At 38.6% G+C, this 24,666-nt stretch overlaps 1 protein-coding gene across 1 annotated transcript in view; it reads left to right on the forward strand.

Annotated features, from left to right (window-relative positions):
• Positions 1 to 18,318, forward strand: part of EPYC (epiphycan) — a 41,490-nt gene extending 23,172 nt beyond the window's left edge. Inside the window, exons 2-6 of the mRNA XM_036296717.1 lie at positions 2,152 to 2,323; positions 8,339 to 8,497; positions 11,137 to 11,339; positions 12,606 to 12,701; positions 18,148 to 18,318. Coding sequence (XP_036152610.1) covers positions 2,152 to 2,323; positions 8,339 to 8,497; positions 11,137 to 11,339; positions 12,606 to 12,701; positions 18,148 to 18,318 — 801 coding nt within the window. The remainder of the gene's footprint in view (positions 1 to 2,151; positions 2,324 to 8,338; positions 8,498 to 11,136; positions 11,340 to 12,605; positions 12,702 to 18,147) is intronic.
• Positions 18,319 to 24,666: the final 6,348 nt, after the last annotated feature.

The following is a 24,666-nucleotide window of genomic DNA, read 5'->3' on the forward strand; positions in this document are numbered from 1 at the left end:
ATCTCGTAAGCTTGGAGAGGCGGAGAAAGAGTGGAGCCACTGTAGCACAGTTTAGGACGGGCTGAAAGGAAGACTGCAGAAGCCCAGAGGGAGACATGCTTCAGAAATGTGCACTGACAAAAGAAAGTTTAGGTGATTGTTTTTTAAAAACTAATTTTCTTTTGTGAAGCAATATATTCAAATTTATCAAAAATAACATTGAATAAGTGTATCTTTAAAATGTTATTGTTGCCCTGGCCTGTGTATCTGGTTTCTGAGTGGTTGGAGCATGGACCCGCAAACTGAGGGGTCACGGGTTTGATTCCCAAACAAGGGAACGTACTGGGTTGCTGCTTCAGTACCCAGCCCTGGCCGAGGTAATTTCCTACCTTCCTCTCTCTCTCTCTCTCTCTCTCTCTCTCTCTCTCTCTCTCTCTCTCTAAAAAAATAAATAAATAAAATAAAACAATGGAAATAATATCCTCGGGTGAGGATTAACCAAAATAAGAATAAAAATAAAAGAAACTGTTAATTGTTATCTAAAATATTCATAAAGTATCTGCCCTAATTATGTCCGTATTTTACACAGGGAAGTATTATCTTGCATATCATTTTGACATTAAATATATTAGAAAGTAATTTCTGTGGTTTTTTTGTTTTTGTTTGTTAATGAAAGCAAATAAAGAAGGCTGGAAAGGATCAAGAGGCCATGTCAGCCTGCTAAAGAAAAAATCCGGGTTCTCCTGGGGATGCCATGGGGAAACTAGGCCCCTGTGGGTGAAGTTGGCATGTTGCCAAACAATTGTTTTGAACAAAATTCCTCCCCAAGGTCACAAGGTCATCAGGAAGGTAGACATTTATTAATACAAATGACATTGAGACAAGGAAAGGGAGTTGAGAGTAAGGGGTTATTCTAAATGCAAACAGTGGTCTTAGACGCAATAACATTACTTATAATATGCATGTAAGAAGAGAAAAGCAAGTTTAAACTAAACTACAATCCCTGAAAAATCATTTGAGTGTTTTTTTTATTATTTTTTTCAGTATAGCTTATTGATTTTTTACAGGGAGGAAGGGAGAGGGATAGAGAGTAGAAACATCAATGAGAGAGAAACATCAATCAGCTGCTTCCGGCACACTCCCCTCTGGGTATGTGCCCACAACTAAGGTACATGCCCTTGACCAGAATCAAACCTGGGACCCTTGAGTCTGCAGGCCAATGCTCTATCCAATGAGCCAAACCGGTTGCAGTGGTTCTCAACCTTCTGGCCCTTTAAATACAGTTCCTCATGTTGTGACCCAACCATAAAATTATTTTCATTGCTACTCCATAACTGTAATGTTGCTACTATTATGAATCATAATGTAAATATCTGATATGCAGGATGGTCTTAGGCGACCCCTGTGAAAGGGTTGTTCGACCGCCAAAGGGGTCATGACCCACAGGTTGAGAACCGCTGGGTTAGGGATATTTGAGTGTTTTTTAAATGCCTTCTGTTGCCAAAACTCTCAAAAAGGTCAATTTTGACATTCCCAAATATCATTGACAATGCTTGTTATTCAAAGTAATATTGAAAATATATAAGAAATGGCATATCATCATCAAATCATATAGTCTACACATATTGTATTTTAGTAGGAATAATACTTTTCAGTAAAATACAATTGGAAGAAATGTAAGTTGTTGTAAAGAAACAGAATATTTGAATCCAGGGACCAAGGATTAAAAGAACTGAAATATACATGACAATTTTTTCTTGGTTATTATCCTCAAGGGGAACAGAATTAGGGTGGCAGGGTGAAGGGGACTGTGCACACTTCTGGGTGAATCTGAATTTTGCACAATGATGCATTCTTGCAATGCTGTATTTAGTAAACAATATATTTAGGTTTTTTTAAACTTATAGAATTAAGAAATATATAAAAATGTTTAAAAGTGCAAGAACCATCCCCCCAAAAAGACATTGGGAACTATTACTAAGAAATAAGAAGCAAAACTAATTAAAAACAATGGCAGTAACGGGAACCACATGTGCTCTCCCAGGCAAGCAGGCCAGTCACAGTATTGAACTTCAGCACATGAGTGCCCTCTTGTGGCAAACATGAATATCTGAAATTTCTTTTACTGCCTCAGGGTAATTGAGATAGTGATCAAATTCTGTTCTTTTTCAGATTGAAATAGCAACAATGATGCCTTCAGGGAACAGAGAGCTCCTCACCCCGCCACCACAGCCAGAGGAGGCTGAAGAGGAAGAGGAGGAGGAGTCCACCCCCAGGCTGATTGACGGTTTTTCCCCACAGGAACCTGAATTCACCAGGGTTCTGGGTCCACACACTAGTGAAGGTCAGGTCCATTTGGTCATCCCTATAAATTGCCAAGCTCCAAGTCCACAGGGGACCCACATCACCCAAGGAGAAAGTTCTGCAATAGGCTAGGTTTGAAACAGGAGATTCACATGTATTTTGTATTCAAAGATAAAGTAGTTTGAATAATTTAGCTCAGGCATGATGAAAATTTTCAAATAACCAATGAAAATATTTGTCTAACATCATTACTCAAAACCTTTGTGGCAGATGGAATGCATTTTCAGAGCAAAGGATACCCTCTTAACAAGATCAGAATCTATGTCTGAGAGGTCAGGCCACGGCAGTTCAAGGTGATAAGGTTTTTTATGATAAATGAAATGATGATAGTAATAGCAATAATATTTACATTGGTTGAGCACAAAATATCTGTGGACCATAATGCTCAACACTTCACCTTATCTCATTTGTGTATTACAAACTCCCTGTGAAGGTGTCAGCATTAATCTTTTCATTATTACTGGGGCAACTAGCTTTAAAAGGATAGGAACTTGCCAGAGATCGCATAGCCATTAGTTTCACATGCTGGGTGAAACTAGTCTGTTCTGATTTTTATCTGTATAGTTCTTCTCCTAGGAAGTAGCAGAGAGAGGAAAGTGGTCCATTACCCTGAATTCCATCTTGTTTGGTTTAAAGGTGATCTAAACCAGAGCATTTTGTTAACAAAAAGGAATGCCTGGTGCTACATGTGATTCTATAATTTGTCTATTGTTGTTAGAATTTATCAGTGTCATTCTTGGGGTTATCAAGTGGACTCACTCTAAAATAGTTACACACACACACACACACACACACGATAGAGAATGAGAGAGAGAGAGAGAGAGAGAGAGAGAGAGAGAGAGAGAGAGAGAGAGAGAGAGAATGGCATAAGGGGAGGGGTATAGAAAAGTGAGTAGAATTTCCACTACAACGGTTTAGTTACTATTGAGTATCTTTGTACTCTAAGCTCTAAAGATACAAAACTTACCTTATAATGACTACTTTTTCACAGATACTTCTGTCTAGAACAGGGAGACAGACATGGAAACAAATTTAGAAGCTAGAAGGTGTTACTGGAGATGTGAGAAAAGTCTGTAAAGAATATACTAAGCAAGCAAAGAGAGAAGAGAGCATTCAAATCAGCTTTGCAACTGTCTGGATATACTATAATCTTGAGCAAGGCATTCAATGTTTGGTGGTTTTTTGGCTCAAATTTCTCATCTAGAAAGTGGGATAATAAATACTAAATCTTACTCATAGAGTTTTGTAAGGATTAAATGAATGAATGAATTTAGTACCTGGCCCATAGTAAACATAGTAAATGTTAATTCTCATTATTTTATTTTTGATAAAAGAGATTATCTTTTGTTCACTTTCAACACATTTTTCAGGGTACAATAAAGTATCATTAACTACAGGCAGATATCTGGAACTTACTCACTTTGCATAACCGAAACTTTATACGTATTGAACAACAAATATCCATCCCCCATCTCCCCGCCCCTGTAACCACCAATCTACCCGCTGATTCTCTGAGTTTTTAACTAAAAGTTGTCTTTGTGACATGCTGCCTAGATGACAGCCACTAAAGTGCTCTATGTGCATTGACGCTTTGAAGAGTCACAACAATGTCATGAAGTAGGTATTGATATTTCTGCTTTATAAGTAGGAAAACTAACATTCCAACATGCTATTAAAGTCCGATGTATGGAGGAGGTGCATACTGGTGCTGGGATGCAGACAGAGATCACCAAACTCTAAGTCTTTAAGAAATGCCTCATATTCTTTCCACATAGTTAGCCCTCTACAAACAGAACCAGGGAACACACACACAATTACAAGCAAATGTGGGTACCCAGCAGAAAGCCCTCAGAGCAGGGAATTTAAATAGCCCTAGAATATTACTCACTTTTAAGTAATTTCAGATTTTTCAAACGTTGATGGATCTGGCATCATTAGCTATAGTTAGGTATTTTAGCTGAGCCAGGAACAGCACAAAAGCACAATGCCCAATTTTTTAGTCAAAATTATGGCTCCATAGTGTCAGCTTTGAGATAATATTAAAAACAATCTATGACTTTTCAAAAAAATGTTGTCTCTAAAGTAATTGCAGTGTAATTTCAAGAGAAAAAGCATCACCAAAAATTCTAAATTTAAAATTAAATTCACATATTATAAATTCATCAAAGTTAAATAGTTTGGAAACATGCATAACATTAAATATAAAAATATCATATTTTAATTATTAATACAAATTTCTAAAAATAATATTCTGAAACCATATAAAGTGGCCTTGAGTTATAAATGGAAAAAGTAGAATTAAATTATTAACTGGTGTGAATATATAATTACTCTGAAAATTTATTGCTAGATTAGCATGACCATGAATATATAGAAGAATAAAATTCCTTTAAAAAATATAATAATTGAAAAATATTAATTTATATTGATTGGAGAAATCAGTATTAAATATTTTGCAGCTCCCTCTTGAATATTTTCTCTAGATTTCCATTCATAACATAGTTTTATTTCTAAAGTTCTTATTATAAATTACTAGAGGCCCGGTGCACAAAAATTCATGCACTCGGCAAGGTCACTCAGCCCAGGCTGCAGCCTCTCACAGTCCGGGACCCCTCGGAGGAGGTCCAACTGAGGCTTAGGCCCATGGGGAGTGGGCCTTGGCCATCAGTCAAACACCCTCAGCGCTGCCGAGGAGGCAGGAGAGGCTCCCACCACTGCTGTGCAGCTGTCAGCCTGGCTTGTGGCTGAGCAGAGCTCCCCTTGTAGGAGCGCACTGACCATAGCAGGCAGCTCCTGCGGTGAGCATCTTCCCCTTGGTGGTCAGTGAGCATCATAGCAACCAGTCATTCCTGGTTGCCCTTAGGGTCAGTTTGCATATTACCCTTTAATTATATAGGAGAGGCCCAGTGCATGAAAATTCATGCACTGGAGGGGGATCCCTCAGCCTGGCCTGCCCCCTCTCATAGTCTGAGAGTCCTCAGGAACAGGAGGCAACCCAGCGATCAGGGGAAGGCGATGCCCCATCACACCTCTGCTGCTGCCACTGCCAGCATCGTAAGCCTCGGCCAGCCCTGGTTACCTGAGCCTCGGGCCGGCCCTGGGTGGCTGAGGGACTGAGGGGACTGGGCGCCACCATCTTGTGGCTGTGGGTGCCACCATCTTTGAGGGCGGGGCAGTAAAATAGCATATTCCCTCCTTATTAGCTGTGGGTGCTGCCATCTTTGAGATGCCATGAGGGTCAATTAGCATATTCCCTCTATTAGATAGGAGGATTTTTTTCTATTTAATGATAGCAATACTACCCTAGTAAGTGCCTTACTAGTTCTTTTCTGTGAGGGGAGTTGCAATGCTTAGAATGTTTTATACAAATTGTAATAATTAAGCTAAATAGGAAAAAACATAATTAATATTTACCAAAACATTGATAACACCACTCAAATCACACACACGTAAAACGCAGGAAGGTCTTAAAAAGTTTACAGGTTGAAAATTATCAGGGGGAATGCATATAACAGCTCACTGTTGAGTATGGCATCAATAAAGTATGTAGGTTCTTTGAGTAAATGTTGTCCCAACTCTTCTGCAATCCAGTGCTCCCTAGAAATTCAGAATCAGAGGTAGCCAGAGGAAGACAAGTCAACAGTTGAGATAGTCACATAACTCATGGTATAATTCCCTTCATCTTATTGACTGTGTTGAGATTAAACAGCCAAAGTGTTTTTCTTTAGCCTCTGCTGATATTCTAAAATTTATAAAGAATATGAGAAACTTATCATTGCTTGAACAAAAATTCAAAAAGGGCTGAGCAGGAAGTATATTTGTACGAAAAGTATAGGGGATGATTAATTAAATATCTTAGTTGCATTACTAGCTCTTTTTTGTTTTTTGTTTGTTTGTTTGTTTGTTTTTTAAATATTTTATTGATTTCTTACAGAGAGGAAGGGAGAGGGACAGAGAGTTAGAAACATCGATGAGAGAGAAACATCGATCAGCTGCCTCCTGCACATCCCCTACTGGGGATGTGCCTGCAACCCAGGTACATGCCCTTGACCGGAATCGAACCTGGGACCCTTCAGTCCACAGGCCGACGCTCTATGCACTGAGCCAAATCTGTTAGGTCACATTACTAGTACTTGATCTTTGAACTAAGGCAACAAGGTGTCTCTGTGAGTGAGGGGTTTCCAAATAGGGGACTCTCAGTGCTAAAAACAGGAAAGTTTCGGCTAAATCAGATGAATTGATCACTAAGCAATCTCAAGGAAGTTCTTCCATCACATTCTTCTTCTGTAATTATCATGGCTGATTTCACTTTCTTCATTCATCTCACCTCTCACAACCCTTCCTTTCCTCCTCCCTTTACTACTCAAACTCTTTAGGAAGCTTAGTTTTCTACTTCACAAAGAAAATGCAATCTTCCACTCAGCAGCCCTTTGGTCTTTCTGTTTTCAGACATATAATTACCTACAACTACATCTCTCCTATTGCCACAGAGGAACCGTGTCCTCCGGCATGTGGCTTTGCATTCTTCCACTGGGCCTGTTGCCCTCTCAGGAACCTTATTTAACCTCTGCTCCTTTGGATTCTTGCAAACCTTCTAGCTTAGTCAATATCCCTCATTATACACAACACAAATAATCTTTTTTTAAAAGTAATCAACTTTTTTTCTTCCTTTTTCACAAATATCTCAATAACATTGTCTACTAGTATATTTGCTGTAACTGTTTCCTCACATTCAACTTTCTCCTTAGTTGACTGTAATCTGGCTCCCAGCCTCATCCACAGCCCTTGCTGAAGTCTCCTATAAACATCACAACTAACCCAAGAGACATTTCAACCCAAGAGATATTTTAATTTGCCTGGCATCTCAGCAGCCGTGATTGTTTTCCATTTCCTTTTCTTTCTGAGTGTGTGTGTGTGTGTGTGTGTGTGTGTGTGTGATAGATGGAGAAAAATAGATTAGTAAATTGATATATAATCTGGCCTAACAAATATCTTTTGGCTCTGTTGCCTTTTCTATCATGATTACCCTAGGAACCATCATCTTTTATCTAGACAACAACTCATCTCCACTCTGCCCACTGGCCCTCTTTCAGACTTCCACCACACCTTCAAGCAGAGTGATATATTAGCATGCAAATCTCACAGTGATTAGGATAAGGAACAAAATCTGTAACACAGCCTATCAGTTCTACACATTCGAATACTCTCTATGATATAGCAACATGGACCATCTTTCAGTTCCTCCAAACTGAAGGACCGGGGCACATGCTGCTTCCTTGGTCTGCGTATGCTTCCCTCACACAAACATAATTGACTCCTTCTCTTCTTGCAGATTTTAACTCAATTATCACCTTATCAGAGAACCACGATTCTCAAACTGGGTCAAATTTTTCTATTTTATGCTAATGTGATATTTCATAATATTTACCACAGTCATCATTTCATTTATTTGTGTGATTATCATTCTTCTTACATATCAGATCATAAAACAGAACTCTTTCTCTTTATGCTCACCACTGTTTCACTAGCTGGCATAGTGCCATTTACATAGAAAAGATAAAAAAATACATATGAGTGAATTAATAGTAGTGATTATTACCCTATATTTTTCTTGAAGCAGATTTTGTTTCAGTGGGGTGTTTAATTACTGAACCAATGACTTAACACAAATATTGTATGTGATGTTTTAAATTTATAAAAATGACAATATTAATGTTCACATTTGAATATAGCATTTCTAAATATAAAAGCAACAACTGTGCAGTGTCAATGCAATAATTTCATATTTTATAACATTACAAAAATATACTAATTATTGGGTCAGATTTAATTAGTATATTTGACTAGTATTCCATTTACAGAAAACTATATAAGAAAAGATGAAATCTATCAGAATTGTCTGCATGAGACTCTAATTTTGTTTAACAAACATTACTAGTCACATTGTTAGAAATTGCTTGTTACTTAATTTTAATTATATGCATCTCTCTTTTAGATTTTCCAACCTGCCTTCTGTGTACCTGTATAAGTACCACTGTATACTGTGATGACCATGAACTTGATGCTATTCCTCCACTGCCCAAGAACACTGCTTATTTCTATTCCCGCTTTAACAGAATTAAAAAGATCAACAGAAATGACTTTGCAAGCCTAAGTATGGATGATAGCACTAATGGCCTTCTTTTCTTTACAGAATTTCTTAAAATTTTTGCACTGTAAAATAGTGGTTCTAATATTTAATAGCTGAATATTAAATACTAGAGGCCCACTGCACAGATTTGTGCACCAGTGGGGTCCCTCGGCTGAGTCTGCAAAGATCGGGCAAAAAACAGCAGTTCAACATTCCCCGAGGGGTCCTGGAGTGTGAGAGGGCACTCTGCAAAGTTGCTGTTGCTTGGCAGCTCCTGTGTTGAGTGTCTGCCCCCTGGTGGACAGTGCATGTCATAGCTACCAGTCAATCAGCCGGTCACTTAGGCTTTTATATATATACTAGAGGCCCGGTGCACAAAAATTTGTGTACTCGGGAGGGTGGGGGGAGGGGGGTCCCTCAGCCCGGCCTGTGCCCTCTTGCAGTCTGGGACCCCTCAGGGGATAACCACCACCTTCTGGCTTAGGCCTGCTCCCCGGGTGATTGGGCCTAAGATGGCAATCAGACATCCCTCTGGCAGCCCAGCAGCTCTCAGGGGATGTCCACTTGCCAGTGGGGAGCAGGCCTAAGCTGCAGTCAGACATCCTTAGCGCTGCTGAGGAGGCAGGATAGGCTCCCACCACCACTGCTGTACTGGAAGCTATCAGCCTGGCTTGTAGCTGAGCAGAGCTCCTCCCATGTGAGAGCACACTGATCACCAGAGGGCAGCTCCTGCATTAAGCGTCTGCCCCCTGGTGGTCAGTGTGTGTCATAGTGACCAGTTATTCCCAGTCCTGCTTTTAGGGTCAGTTTGCATATTATCCTTTTACTATATAGGATAGAGGAATGGTGCACAGGTGGGGGCCGGCTGGTTTGCCCTGAAGGGTGTCCCAGATCAGGGTGGGGGTCCCGCTTGGGTGCCTGGCCAGCCTGGGTGAGGGGATGATGGCTGTTTGCAGCTGGTCACACCCCCTTCAGGGTGGGGGTACCCACTGGGGTGCCTGGCCAGTCTGGGTGAGGGGCTGAGGGCCGTTTTCAGGCTGGCGGGTGACTGAAGCTCCCAAGCTCTCCTATTTTTTTTTTTTATTCTGGGATTTATTTACCTTCTATGGGTGTCACTGGAGCTGAGAGCTGGCTCCAGCTCTGAGGCCGTGGCTGGCTGAAAGCAGGTATCTGGGTTTGTTTAGCTTCTATAATTGAAACTCTGTTGCCATCACTGGCGCACTAAGCTCTGAGCCCGCTGGAGGCTGAAAGCAGGTTTCTGGGTTTATTTAGCTTCTATAATTGTAACATTGTTGCATCTGGAGCTCAGAGCTGGGCTGCGGCAGGCGGGGAACCTTGGCTTCCTCCTTCACTGGAGCAAGCAAGCCTCCTGTTCGCTTCAGCTGCCTGGCTGCTGGCCGCCATCTTGGTTGGCAGTTAATTTGCATATCTCGCTGATTAGCCAATTGGAAGGGTAGCGAAGTTATTGTTAATTACCATGTTTCTCTATTATTAGATAGGATAGACTAGAGGTCCCGTGTACAAAATTCATGCATGGGTTGGGGGAGAGGTGGTCCCTCAGCCTGGCATGCACCCTCTCCAATCTGGGACCCTGCAGGGATCAGACCTAAACTGGCAGTCGGACATCCCTCTTGCAATCTGGAACTGCTGGCTCCTAACTGCTTGCCTGCCTGCCTTCCTGCCTGATCACCCCTAACTTCCTCTGCCTGCCTTCCTGACCTCGCCCCTAACTGTTTGCTCCTCTTCAGGCCTGATCACCCCTAACTGCTTGTTCCCCTGCCAACCTGAATACCCCAACAACCTCTGCCTTGGCCCCTGCCACTATGGCTTTTTCCGGAAGGATGTCGGATGTCTGGAAGACTTCCCATAAATCTTGTCTAATTAGCATATTATCCTTTTATTAGTATAGATGTCTCATAAATCAATTATTTTTTTCTCATGTAGCCATGTGAAGATTTGTTTTAGTTATAAGAAAAAATGCTGAATAATTAAAGGTCATCAAGAAACTATATAGCTATTGATATTCTCAACAAACTATTAGTAACTAAATAAAAATTGTAAGTAACTATTTTATAGCCTAAAACTTATTATCATTTTATGGCAATAAGAGTAAGATGTCATGATCATTTATTTATGAGGATTTTTTTTGTTTGAAGGGATTTCAATTAAAGCTCAATTATTTTATTATCAAAGAATCTAAGTCTAAATTTTGACATTATAATGGTTGCCAACATAGAAGAATTTTTGTACTTGTCTTCATAAAGTGTTTTAATTACTAAATATTTATTTGTAATACCTGTGTATTTTATACTAATATATCTTTGACCACTAGAAAAATATAACACTCTGTCATCCCTGTGGAAAATGTTTTAAGTAGTAAAATCCAGATATAGTTTATTTAGGCTATTGGGGAAAGACTAATTATTTTAAATTTAATGTGCCAGTTTCTTTGCTAAAGTTATAATTTCTTATAATTGCATAAACATGAACCGTATTCGGAGAGAACAAATTTTCTAAAGTATTTATAAATAATTCTTTAATTAACTTGTATTGCTACTTAAATTCATGCTTATGCTTTTTTGTATATAGGAAATTTATATTCATATTTTTATGTGAACAGAACATTTCAAGAATATTAACAACTTCCTCACTTTTTCTTCTAGATGATTTAAGGAAGATTGATTTGACATCAAATTTAATATCTGAAATTGATGAAGATGCATTCAAAAAGCTGCCTGAACTCAGAGAGCTTATCCTACGTGACAACAAAATAAGGCAACTTCCAGATTTGCCAACCAGTCTGACCTTCATTGATGTTAGCAACAATAGACTGGGAAGGAAAGGAATAAAGCAAGAAGCATTTAAAGTGAGTTTTAAGTTTGGATATAAAAGACTTTCATCTTCCCATTCCATTTGTGGTCAATGACTAGCCTTTTTATTTCTATAAAGGAATTCACTTGGATGAGACTTATAACTGCAAAAGTAAACTTTACAACACTACTTATCATGCTTGTGGGAAATACTGTGCTCTGGTACATTTTGAGGTTGGTCAAGCACCAAGAACAGAAAGCATAAGTGGAATAAGAAGTGGGTGGCTCTCTGGAAATAGTGTTAAGCAGATAATTTGTTTTTACCAAAAACTCCACTGATGGGGAGCATTTAATGTGGTTAAAAGGTTAACTACTTTTACAGGATGTGGTTAGTGCCTTGGGGATAAAAGGCTTCCATATTACTTTAAAGAAGACTGGATTCAGTTAATCTTATGAATTTTGTTTTCTAAGAAAAGGATACAAGCTCGGGGCTAGAGTAACTTGCTTGGAATAACAGTGTAGAGTCTGAGAACAGTAATCCACTGGCTATCTTACTCATTTTTACCCCGTTCAAGCTGCTCCTCTAAATATATGCTGAACACAATAAACAAAAATTACTGTTTGAAGGGACATCACATTACTTCCTTGGTAGCTAAAAGGTGTCGTGTGGACCCATTAGCACTGGGCAACAGCAAAAGTCCTATCTCTCTATTAGCCATTCTGTTGGGCAAGAGAGTTAGGGCACCTCAGTAGAGCCTGGCAAGGGTAGAAATCCGGTCTCTCCACTCATCTTTTGTTGGCCTGGGTGGTGGTGAGTCATAATTTGCCCTGTGGTATTTGGCTGGAGTGGACCTGTTATTGTCTACACTTTTTTTGTCTTGCTAGGTTGTCTTTTCCCTGAAACTCAGGCTAGGAAGAGAAGTCTTTTGTTGGGGAGAAATTCTCATTTCTCCATCCCTATTACATGAAAGAAATTATTGCTATGCCTCACCAAAATCTTCAAAGTTCTATTGCAGAATAAAAAATGAGAAGTCAGTGACTTACTTACACTGAGAAAGTGAAAGTGGACAAAGCAAGTTTCTTCCTAGAGATTGAGAAACATGTTTCATTTTCATCAAGAGATATCTACTTGTCCTCATTTCTTCCAAAATTCATTTGAATTGTCTAGTATGTAACTTAGAACACTAATCTTCCATAACTTTAGTAAATAAGACCTGGTCAGGCATGCGGTATTTTATAAATAATTGCATGGACAGGGAATGGAAAATATAACTGTGGCACCAGTAATTTCTATTAATTCCCTACATTTGGAATGTTTCCAGGATATGTATGATCTCCATCACCTCTACCTCACAGATAACAACTTGGATCACATCCCTCTGCCACTCCCAGAAAACCTACGGGCCCTTCATCTCCAGGTAGGCTTCTACCAGTACGGTAGGCCCAACAGCTCCATGGAAAACAAAAGCAGAAGGAGGAAGCTGGGACCCAGGAAGCTCTTTATAATGCATGTTGACTCACTGTGACAATTTTTCTTTTTTTTTCCCCCTTTTTCTTTTTTTTTTCTTCTTTTTCTCAGTCATTCTCTCTCTGTGTTTGACTATAAGGTATTATTATATTAACCTATTTATTTCTAATAATGTTAGTTTTTATTTTCATTCTTTGCCAAATAATAATGCATTTTTTGAGGCACAAATATTCTTTTGAAAAAAAGAATGGAAGTTTTTTTGTTTTGTTTTTTGTTTGTGTGTTTTTTTCTGCTGAAGAAGTGTGTAAGGATTAGAAAAGGAAGAGAAACAGAAAGAGAACAGTCTAATTTGATTTCTAGTTTTCAGGGAGAAAATGTCAATTTTAGCCTTTTGATTTTGTTTATTTATTTTTAATATATTTTTATTTACTTCAGAGGAAGGGAGAGGGATAGAGAAATAGGGACATCAGTGATGAAAGAGAATCATTGGTCAGCTGCCTCCTGTACACCCCACATTGGGGATTGAGCCTGCAATTGGGCATATGCCCTGACCAGGAATCGAACTGTGATCTCCTGTTTCATAGGTCAATACTCAACTACTGAGCCACACTGGTTGGGCTAGTCTTTCTATTTTAGCTTTAGGTCTTACTAGTATGTGCTGAATTAAATTCAATCCTAGGGTATTCTATCTGCTGAGCAATGAGAGACTTCCATCTTTCTGGATTAAGAAAATGCAGTTTTTCTTAAACCAACGTATTTGAAAACCTGCTTTATTTAAAATGCCACTAAACTGAGTGAAAACACATTTTCAAAAATGTTATTATCTAATATTTTCTAAATATATTTTATTTAAATATACCAGAAGTATGCTCAATTAAAATAAACATTTTTTGTTGCTAAAGCAAAAAGATAAATTATTCTTATTTTAGATATAACTTTTGGTGTTCAGCTATAATCAACTATCTGTAATAACTTCATGTTTTGTGGAATAAATCTGTATATAATGCATCCATTGTGTGTTCATAGAACAGTATCATGGTGTAAAATTACAATCTTTTGAGACGATGATTTTGCTATGTGAAAGCAGGTCTCTGATTTCTATGTTTTCCTCTGTGGATTCTGTAAATATTTACGCCTGTGTTGTTCCTTTTATTCTACAGATATATATATTTCCCTTACTTTTTTGATGTCTTTTTATGTATGCCTGTCTCTGAGACCTGGACACTTGTCTCTGCTGAGAGTTGTTCTGGTGGTGTTTGCTTCCTTACTCCCTGTCCAGTCCCCGTCCTGTTTTTGGATGGCTCTGTCTTGGTATCTCTTTTTCTGAGTGATTTTTAATATGTATAACCGTACGGAGGATTTTCAAGGACATCCTCAAGGAAATGTTATAATGTGTTTTCTAATTATGAGTTAAATGAATTACTATTGTCTGTGATGATATTCACTCTAAAACATGACCAGCTCTCTAATGTTATAGTTAAACACAATGTGCTTATATATACAATATGAGATTTCTTTCAAAATAACTGCCTGCCCTGCGTGTGTAGCTCAGTTGGTTGGAGTGTTGTCCCGATGTACCAAAGCTGTAGGTTCAATCCCTGGTCAAGGCACATACAAGAAACAACCAATGAGTGGAACAACAAGTTGATGTTTTTCTCTTTCTCTCCCTGCCCCCCATTCTTCTCTTCTCGCTCAAAATCAATACTTTTTTTTTTAATTAAAAAAAAATGAAATAAAAGTAATTGCCTTTGGAGTTTCCAGTCAAGATGACTGAGTAGATAAATGCGATACTCTCATCCTCCCATAACTACATCAAAATTACAACTAAAATACAGAACCACCAGCATTCAGAACCACCTGAAATCTAGCTGAACAGAAGTCTTATAATGAAGCCACAATGAAGCCACATCAAGACTGCTACGAGGGGCAGAGATTCAGAATGAGCTGGTATCACACCCACATGTGATGGATAAAAATTGGGAGGGCTATCTCGGTTGTGGAGGTTTTCCCTGGAGGAGCAAGGGGTCCCAGCCCCACACCCGGCTCAATAATGTTCCAGTGCTAGGAAGTCTGTGAATCTCCTGGATATGAAAATCAAAGGGGGTTATGAGACAGAGGGCTGCTGGAGTCCCAAGCATTCTTTTTAAAGGGCCTGTGCACCAACTGGCTCACTGACTTACTCACTCACTCTGAGCTCCAGCACTGGGATAACAGCTCCAAAAGGTGCCAGTGACACAGGAAGAGCAACTGTATTGTCTGATTCAGGGTGAGAGCTGGAAGGGCAGCTTTCTCCCAGACAGAAGTTGTTTCTTTGCTGAGTCCTCCCCCTACAGAGGCAGCAGGCAGGTGCATATCTGAGTCTCCATGAACCTTGCTAACACTGTTTGTTCCACCTCGGTGATTCACCAATATCCCGCCCCATCCAACTTACAGGCCCACCCAGGCTGTTTCCAGTGGCTTTCCCCTACAAATAGCCTGTCTTGGCTCATGTTGCGGACTTCCTTACAACCTTTCAAAGAGCATCTGGCCTAGTGTTTCCCATACTTTTTGCTAAGTGGTTCCAGGCCTGGCACTAGTGGCAACCAGCTTTAATTCGAAACTTTGCCTTTCCAGGGCACCTCCCAGTAGCAGCCATCAGCTGACTGCTTTGTAGGTCATTGGTGGCCTCAGGCAGGGCACAGGAGGCACCTCCCAGGAGACCTCAGAGCCAGCACACCTGGTGGACAGCTTCAGACCAAGCTGAAGCACAACTCAACTACCTCCACAACAACACACTCAGGGGCAGGCACCAGAGTCTCCCTGAGTGTGTCCTGCTCCATGGAGTTGTCTCTTGCACAACAAATCCTCCACTGTTTCTGGCCAGGCCTTACAGCCAATTGACCTTGGGGTAAATCCCTCCCATTGTATGCCAGCAGCAACCAAATCAACTACAAAAGGAGGACTCATACAGTCCCCACAGAGGGCACAGCTGGAGCTCCCAGATTGCATGACTGGGGACACTGTACCATTGGGCCCTACAGAACACCTACTACATAAGGCCACTTTAAAAGACTGGAAAGCATAGCAGCTCTACCTACCATATAAAAACAAATACAGGGAGGCAGCATATATGCTCCAAATAATAAAAAAAAAGAACAAAACTCCAGAAAAAGAACTAAACATAATGGAGACAAACAATCTACCAGATGCAGAGTTCAAAACACTGATTTTAAAAATGCTCACTGATCACAGTGTATACTTCAACAAAGAGATAGGAAACATAAAAATGGAGATAGAATCCATTAAAAAGAACCAGTCAGAAATAAAAACTATAATAACTAAAATGAAAAATACATTAGAGGGAATCAATAGTAGATTAGATCAAGCAGAAGATCAAATCAGTGAATCGTAAAGTAAGGCAGCAGAAAACACCCAATTATAACAGAAAAAAGAAAAAAGAATCCAGAAAAATGAAGATAGATTATGGGGACTCTCAGTCAACTTCAAGCATACCAGCATTTGCATCATATGGTACTGTAAGAAGAAGATCAAGGAATTGAAAACCTATTTGAAGAAATAATAACAAAAAAAAACTTCCCTACCCTGGCAAAGGAAATAGACATACAAGCCTGAGAAGAGTGTCCCAAAGAGATTAACCCTAAGAGGCCCATTCCAAGACATATAAATTGCCAAAAGTAAAAGACAAAGAGAGAATCTCAAAAGCAGCTAGAGAAAGCAGTTAGTTACCTACAAGAGAGCTCCCATAAAACTGTCAGCTGATCTCTCAACAGAAACTTTGCAGGCCAGAAGGGATTGGCATGAAATATTCAAAGTGATAAAAAGCAAGGACTTACAACTAAGATTATTCAACCCAGAAAAGCTTTCATTTAGAATTGAAGGTCAGATAAAGAACTTCACAGATGAGATAAAGCTAAAGGAGTTTATCACCATCAAACCAGTATTACATGAAATGTTGAAGGGTCTTCCAGAAGGAGAAGGAGGAGGAAGAGGAGGAGAAGGAGAAGGAGAAGGAGAAGGAGAAGGAGAAGGAGAAGGAGAAGGAGAAGGAGAAGGAGAAGGAGAAGGAGAAGGAGAAGGAGAAGGAGAAGGAGAAGAGAGAAGAATATAAATAACAAAATGGCATTAAAAACATACCTATGAACAATTATTTTGAATGCAAATTGATTAAATGCTCCAATAAAAAGACATAGTGTGGCTGAATGAATAACAAAACAAGACCCTAAGGCAGCCGTGGGCAAACTACGCCCGCAGACCGGATCCAGCCCGTTTGAAATGAATAAAATTAAAAAAAAAAAAAAGACCGTACCCTTTCATGTAATGATGTTTACTTTGTATTTATATTAGTTCACACAAACACTCCATCTATGCTTTTGTTCCGGCCCTCCGGTCCAGTTTAAGAATCCATTGTGACCCTCGAGTCAAAAAGTTTGCCCACCCCTGCCCTAAGGTATGCTATCTACATGAAGCTTTCTTCATATTGAAAGACATACACACACTGAAAGTAAAGGGATAGAAAAACAAATCCACAAAAGCTGGAGTAGCACTATTTATACTAAATCAAATAGACTTGAAAACAAAGGCTATAACAAAAGACAAAGAAGGACCTAGCAATTCTACTTTTGAGTATTTAAACACACACACACACAACACTAAATCGAAAAGACATACACATTCATATGTTCATTGTAGCATTATTTATAATAGTCAAGACACAGAGGCAATCTTAGTGTCCGTGATGTAAGAGAAAACCATTTTTAAGTTGCCTCCCATACGCACCTGGATTAGGGATAAAACCCAAAACCTAGGCATGTGCCCTAGGTTTCAAACCCACAATCTTTTTGTGGACTGGACAATGCTCCAACCGACCGAGCCACCCAAGTTCTGGGCCTGTTTTCTTCCCGATGTTTGCTTACTCTCCCCTTCACTTCACTTCAGCCATGTTGATTTTTCTCATTCTTGAACATTTTATAATTACTCAGAATTTGAAATTGGTGTTCTCTCTGGATAGGTTATTGTTACCTTGGCCTTTCAATGTCCATGTTTTCTTGTCATTCTATTCTGAGCTCCATTGTTATCCCTTAAGATAACTTTTCAGTTACCATCCTTTATTCATAAGTCTAATATTTTTAGAAATAACTTTTTTCTGTACACATTTTTTTACTTTCTTCTCTTATAGTCCCATTATGGAAGTATAGTCTCTATAAGAGCAACTACATGTCTTTTTAATTGATTTACCCCCATTGCCTAGAAAGTGTTTAATGTATAATAATCACATAATGTGGATTTTGGATGACAGAAGAAACAAAAAAATAAACACTAGGTAAAGCAAAATGCACTTTAATCAGTACTAAGAATATGTTATATCTTGTTATATAATTTATTTTCATCTCTTTTAGAATAACAACATTCTGGAGATGCATGAAGATACATTCTGTGATGTTAAAAATTTGACTTATATTCGTAAGGCACTAGAAGATATCCGATTGGATGGAAACCCTATCAATCTCAGCAAAACTCCTCAAGCTTACATATGCCTACCTCGTTTGCCTATTGGGAGTCTTGTCTAAGTTAATGATTAGCATTATGATACCTATTATAACAAAACAATTCTTACTGCTCTCTTCACAAACAAAACTCAGCATGACAATATTTTTACATTGTGTTCTGAAAGGTATCATCATATAAAATACAGCTCAAAGTATTAATATATGATGACAGTTAGGTAATCTTAAAAAACACAATAAATCAGGAATAAACCAAAAGGTGTACAGAAAGTGCAAAACTAAATGATAGAAAATATTTCATAGATATAAATCGCATGTAATTTGCAAGTTTTAGGTAACAATAGTCTCTGTAATTTCAAATTAAGCACATAAGAAATAAAAATTAAAAATGAACACTGTAGCCTGGCTGGCATGGCTCAGTGGTTAAGCATTGACCAATGAATCAGGAGGTCACGGTTTGATTCCTGGTTGGGGCACATGCCTGGGTTGCTGGCTCAAACCCAGGAGTGCAGACATGCAGGAGGCTGCTGATCCATGATTCTCTCTCATCATTGATGTTTCTAATTCTCTCTCCCTCTTCCTTCCTCTCTGAAATCAATAATAATTTTTAAAATATGAACACTTTAGGTTTATTACCAAGATTTAGATGTTTCTAAATAAACTTTTCCATTTCTTTTTTTTTCAATAGTGCATGTTTCTATTTCTAAATTTATTGAAGAAAATAATAAAAGTATTTAAAAATTATAGTGGTCTTGTTTAAAAATATTCATTATAATTACAATATGCAAATAACCATAATAATACACAGAGCTTCAGTTTTTGAATAATAATATTTATCATCTTTCAGACCTGTCAACTCATTTTAGGCCTTTGCTAAATTAACTACTTACTTAGTGTATTTCTGTGACTGTGGAAAAAATGAAATATAAAAATTGAAAATATAGATGATGATATAATAATCATGTTAGGGAGTTAGGAATGCCTTCTGAGAAAAGTTGATCTTTCTGAAATGTATGACCATAATGTGGGCATATGTTTAAAAACAGAAAGAAAACAAAGAATATACAATGAAAGGTGAGTTTACTTCCAGTTGCAAACCCCAAGTTCCATTTCCTAGAAATAGCTAGTCAATGGTTTCTCACATACCTTTATAGGTTTTCCATGAGAAACAAAAAAATAATTTTTCCTTTTCTACACAAATATACATATTCATGTACTACATGTATGTACATATCACCATTATGTATGTATCTATCCATGTAAATATGAATTTTAAGTATGAAAGATAATCATTATTCTGACCTTGCTTGTTTTACTTAAAAATATTTCTTTCCTTACCAGCCACTCGGTCGATATGCATTTTAGCCTTGTATTATATAGGACTAGAGCCCTGGTGCACAAAATACATGCACTCGGGGGGTCCCTCAGCCCAACCTGCACCCCCTCGCAGTCCAGGAGCCCTCGGGGAATGCCTGACTGCTGTGAAAGCAGGAGAGGCTCCTGCTACCGCCACTGCGCTCGCCAGCCCTGAGCCCGGCTTCTGGTTGAGTGGCGCTCCCCCTGTGGAAGTACACTGACCACCAGGGGGCAGCTCCTGCATTGAACATCTGCCCCCAGGTGGTCAGCGCACATCATAGTAACCAGTCATTCTGCTGTTCTGTTGATTTGCATATTAGCCTTTTATTATATAGGATTAAGAGCTACAAAGGAAAAGTAAAATAAAAGGAGCTATAAGAAAGTATACCTCAGCCAGTAGTATAAAAAGTCATTTTTAGGCCTAGAGTTTAACTTTGAAGCGTACTAAATGTTGTTTTAAAGTTCGTCCACAAATATATACACATTGTTAATAGCAACCAACAATTGGACTCCAACTGTATACTAGGTATCTATTAATATGCTCTGCACGTATTTATTCACAACATCCCAGGAGTTGGGGATACAAATGACTATTTCAAGTCACAGGTCAGAGAGAGCTTAAGTAAGTTGCCCTGGGTTAAGGGCTAATGACAAAATCCTATTTTATTCCACTCCTCTTCTCTGCCTCAAATACCACAGACAACTTTTCCCTGTTTTATAACATAAGAAAATGGTGTACTGACCGGACAAATAAGCTATTATGGACTGAATGTTTGTGTCTCCCCAAAGTTCCTATCTTGAAACCCTACCCCCCAATGTGATGGTAATTGGAGATGAAGCCTTTGGGAGTTCAATTAGGGTTAGATTAGGAGATAAGGATGGGTTTTCATGATGAGATTAGTGGACTCAGAAGAAGAGAGAGAAAAATCAGTTGTTTGTGTGTATGTATGTGCATACACACATGTGTACACCAAAGAAAGGTCATATGAGGTCATGATGAGAAGTCAGCATCTGCCAGCCAGGAAGAGAGCTCCTACCAGGAATTAAATCAGCTATGACCTTGATCTCTGAGAAACAAAATAGAATTCTGAGAAATAAAATGCTATTGTTTAAGCCACCAGGCTATGATATTTTGTTTTGGCAGCTCAAATAACATATATATATATATATATATATATATATATATATATATATATATATAGTATTTTTGCATATCACAGGGCCTTCCAAATGGAAATGTCTCTGCCGTAAAGATAGTCCTCCAGATACCGGGCCTTTGGGAGATCAGAAGGATGAAATGAGAAAATGAGATGCTTAGGACCATGGGGGTAAAGGGAGAATCCCAGCAGGCAGGATGACTTACTCATTAGGCACAGTTAGTACAATGCTTGGGGCCCATGATAATTTTAGGGGCCTATGCAAATTTCTTCTCTTTTTTAGATAAAAAGGACACATGACAATAATAATGTACATGCAATAGAGAATGTAGGTTGGAATATATTAATCTTTATAGCAACAAGACATAGACTATAATTTTGATTGATTGATGAATGATGGAGGAAAGGGTATATGAAAGTCAGAATGCCCTGCCCACAGGAACATTATTGATTTTCTCAGATTCCCTCAGCAAATAACAAAAATACCTCTTTGTTCTCACAGCTTTCCAAGCACCCCATTATTAGAAAATCATGGGGGTCAGAAAGTTATAGCAAAAAAAAAATTAAGAAATTATGAAAATACTGGGAGCATTATTATGGAAATGTAGAGGTCCAATGGACATTCTCATAGGCATTATGACTGCCTACTAGCTAGTCTACTTTGCAGGTGTAACTCACCATGAATTCTATAAGGACAAAGTGGCTATTATAACCCTGCAAATGTGGTGAAAAAAATTTAGCATTCCTTCTAAATGTGCCTTATTTAATGGACCATTTCAAATGCCTCACATTCTTAACTGAAATCTGTAATTCTAAAACTGACCCCTGATTAAACGCAGTTTTTTTTTTAAATTAACATAACTTTTTTTTTCTTTATTTATTTGTTACAAACATTTATTTTCTCTAAATATGACAGTTTATTTTCCAAGGGGGAGGACACTTCATTCTTACCACAAAATGTTGTGTGCTTTAAAACTGTTTATAAGCAAACATTTACATGTTAAAATCCCTAAGTAATTATTACTATGAACATATTTTTCAAGTGGCATGACTACAATATATTGTGTGAATCCTCTGAAAATCCTGAATTTGTTGTAGGAGTAATTATGTTTTCAAAGAATAATAGTAAGTAAAATCTATAATAGTACTATTATGAGTGTAAAATTCACATCCTGCGGGATAAAAAATGACAGCAGAGTAAGTGGATGCTGCATGGACATGCTCCTAGGGCCAAAATGGGATTACAACTAAAATACAGAAAATCTTTCTGAATAATCAATGGAAGACTCACTGGAGAGAATCCTGATAACTGAGGACAGAAAGTGGAGACTGCATAAAGACTGGTAGGAAGAGCAGAGGCATAAAAGGGCTGGCTGGGCTCCCACAGGCAGCAGCTGAAGTTACAGAGGGATATCTCAGCTGTGGGGGGTTTCCTCTGGGAACTCTGGGGTCTATCCCCAAGCTAAACCTCCAGCAGAGAGCCAGAATTAAGAAGGGTACCCACATGACATCTGGCTGTGAAAAGCAGGGGTGGGGGTGGGGGGTTGCTCCTGCCAGGGATAGATGGCTGCAAATACAGGCACCCTCTTAAAGGGCCAATGCACAAAATTCCCTGAGGAGCCACTCACCTTGTGCTCCAGCAGAGGAAGGGCGGAGTGGACAGGAGTTGTGTGAGCAGAAACTAGGATTGGGGGCTCAAGGGTTAGAACTCAGAAGGCAGACACTCCAGTTTTCTGTGCTGAGTCATCTCCTCATGCTGCAGAGGTCATCTTTCTCACACAGACATTTGCTATACAGGCAGCTTTGCCTGGGGGTGGGCTGGGGAAGACAGCTAACCCACCCTATTGGAAAACACCTTGCTCCAGGGTGTGGAGTTTCTGAGGCCCAATAAGACACTGAGAATAACAATTAGCCTCTAGGCAGAAGCTATTACCCGACCCTATTGAAAAAAACTCTCCCACACCTGTGAATGATTGCCTAAAAGAAATTCAAGATGGAATCCTATCAGTCTGTAAGCAGAGGCAGTCTCTGGAAGTTTTGAGTCTTTGCCAGATCTAATTAGACAGAAATAGTATATGACACTGTGCTGTACTAGAGATCGAGAGGTGTAGCATATCTACCTAATACATTCTCACAAACCCAAACAGGCAGCCTAAATGAGGAGACAAAGAACCCCCAAATGAAAGAACAAGAGAATTCTCCAGAAGAAGAGACAAATGAAATGGAGATAAGAAATTTATTTCATATAGAGTTCAAAGTAATGATGGTAAACATGCTCAACAGCATGATAAATGATATAGTAACTATGAAAACAGAAATAAAGAATGACATAGCACAAATAAAGAACACTTGGAAGAAATACACAGCAGATTAGGGGAAGCTGATAATTGAATTGGTGAATTAGAAGACAAGGTTGAGAAAAATCACTCAATCAGAGAACCAAAAAGAAAAAATAAACAATTAAAAAACAGGAGGACAGATTAAAAGATCTGTGGAACAATGTGAAACATAACAATATTAGAATAGCAGGTGTGCCAGAAGAGGCAGAAAGGGAGAAAGGAATAGAGAACGTGTTTGAAGAAATAATGGCAGAAAACTTCTCTAACCTGGTAAACGGAAAAGTCATACAAGTCCAGGAGGTACAGAGAACCCCAAGCAAGAAGCACCCAAACAGGACCACACCCAGAGACATCATGATTAAGATGCCAAAAAGTAAAGACAAAGAGAGACTCTTAAAGGCAGCAAGAGAAAAGCCAACTGTTACCTACAAAGGAGCTCCCATAAGACTGACACATGATTACTCATCAGAAACTCTACAGGCCAGAAGGAAATGGCATGAAGTATTCAAGATAATGAAAAGCAAGGATCTGAAACCAGGATTATTATATCTAACAAGGATATCATTTAAAATAGGTGGTGAAATAAAAAGCTTCCCATAAAGAGTACATCACCACCAAGCCAGCATTCCTGAAGTGCTAAAGGGACTGCTATAATGAGAAGAAATAGAGAGAGAAACCTAGACATACAGAATTAAAATGCCAATAAATAAGTACCTATCAGTAATAACCTTAAATATAAATGGATTAAATGTTCTGATCAAAAGACATATGGTAGCTGAATGGAAACAAAAACATCACCCAACTATATGTTTTCTACAAGAGACCCACCTTAGAACAAAAGACACACACAGGATGAGAGTGGAGGGATTGAAAAAAATTTTTTTTGATGCAAATGAAAAAGAAAATAAAAACACTAGAGTAGCAATACTCATATCTGACAAAATAGATTTCAAAATGAAAGCCGTCACAAGAGAAAACAAAGGTCACTATATAATACTAAAGAGATCGATCCAACAAGAGCAAATAATGCTGGTAAATATATATGCACCCAGTATAGGAGTACTTAAATATTAAAAAAACAAAACAAAAAAACTTCTAGAGGACTTTAAGGGAGAAATCTACAAAAATACAGTCATAGTAGTGGACTTTAATACCCTACTGACTTCACTGGATAGCTTTTCCAGACAACAACAACAACAAAACACACACACACACACAAACAAAAAACAAAAAATAAATGACATTTGTAGAACATTTCACCACAAAACTGAAGAATATACGATCTTCTCAAGTGCACATGGATCATTCACAAAGACCACATGTTAGGACACAAAACAAGTCTCTACAAGTTGCAGAAGATTGGAATTATATCAAGCATCTTCTCAGATTACAGTGAAATAAAATTAGAAATCAACTACAGTAAAAACACCCAAAAACATTCAAACAAATGGAGGTTAAATAGCATGTTATTAAACAATGAATGGGTTACCATCAAGATCAAGAAAAATATTAAAAAAACTCTCTGGAAACAAATGAAAATGAGCACACAACACCTCAAA

This window comes from Myotis myotis, unplaced genomic scaffold, assembly GCF_014108235.1.
Source record: "Myotis myotis isolate mMyoMyo1 unplaced genomic scaffold, mMyoMyo1.p scaffold_m19_p_3, whole genome shotgun sequence".
In the NCBI taxonomy this organism is placed as follows: Eukaryota; Metazoa; Chordata; class Mammalia; order Chiroptera; family Vespertilionidae; genus Myotis; species Myotis myotis.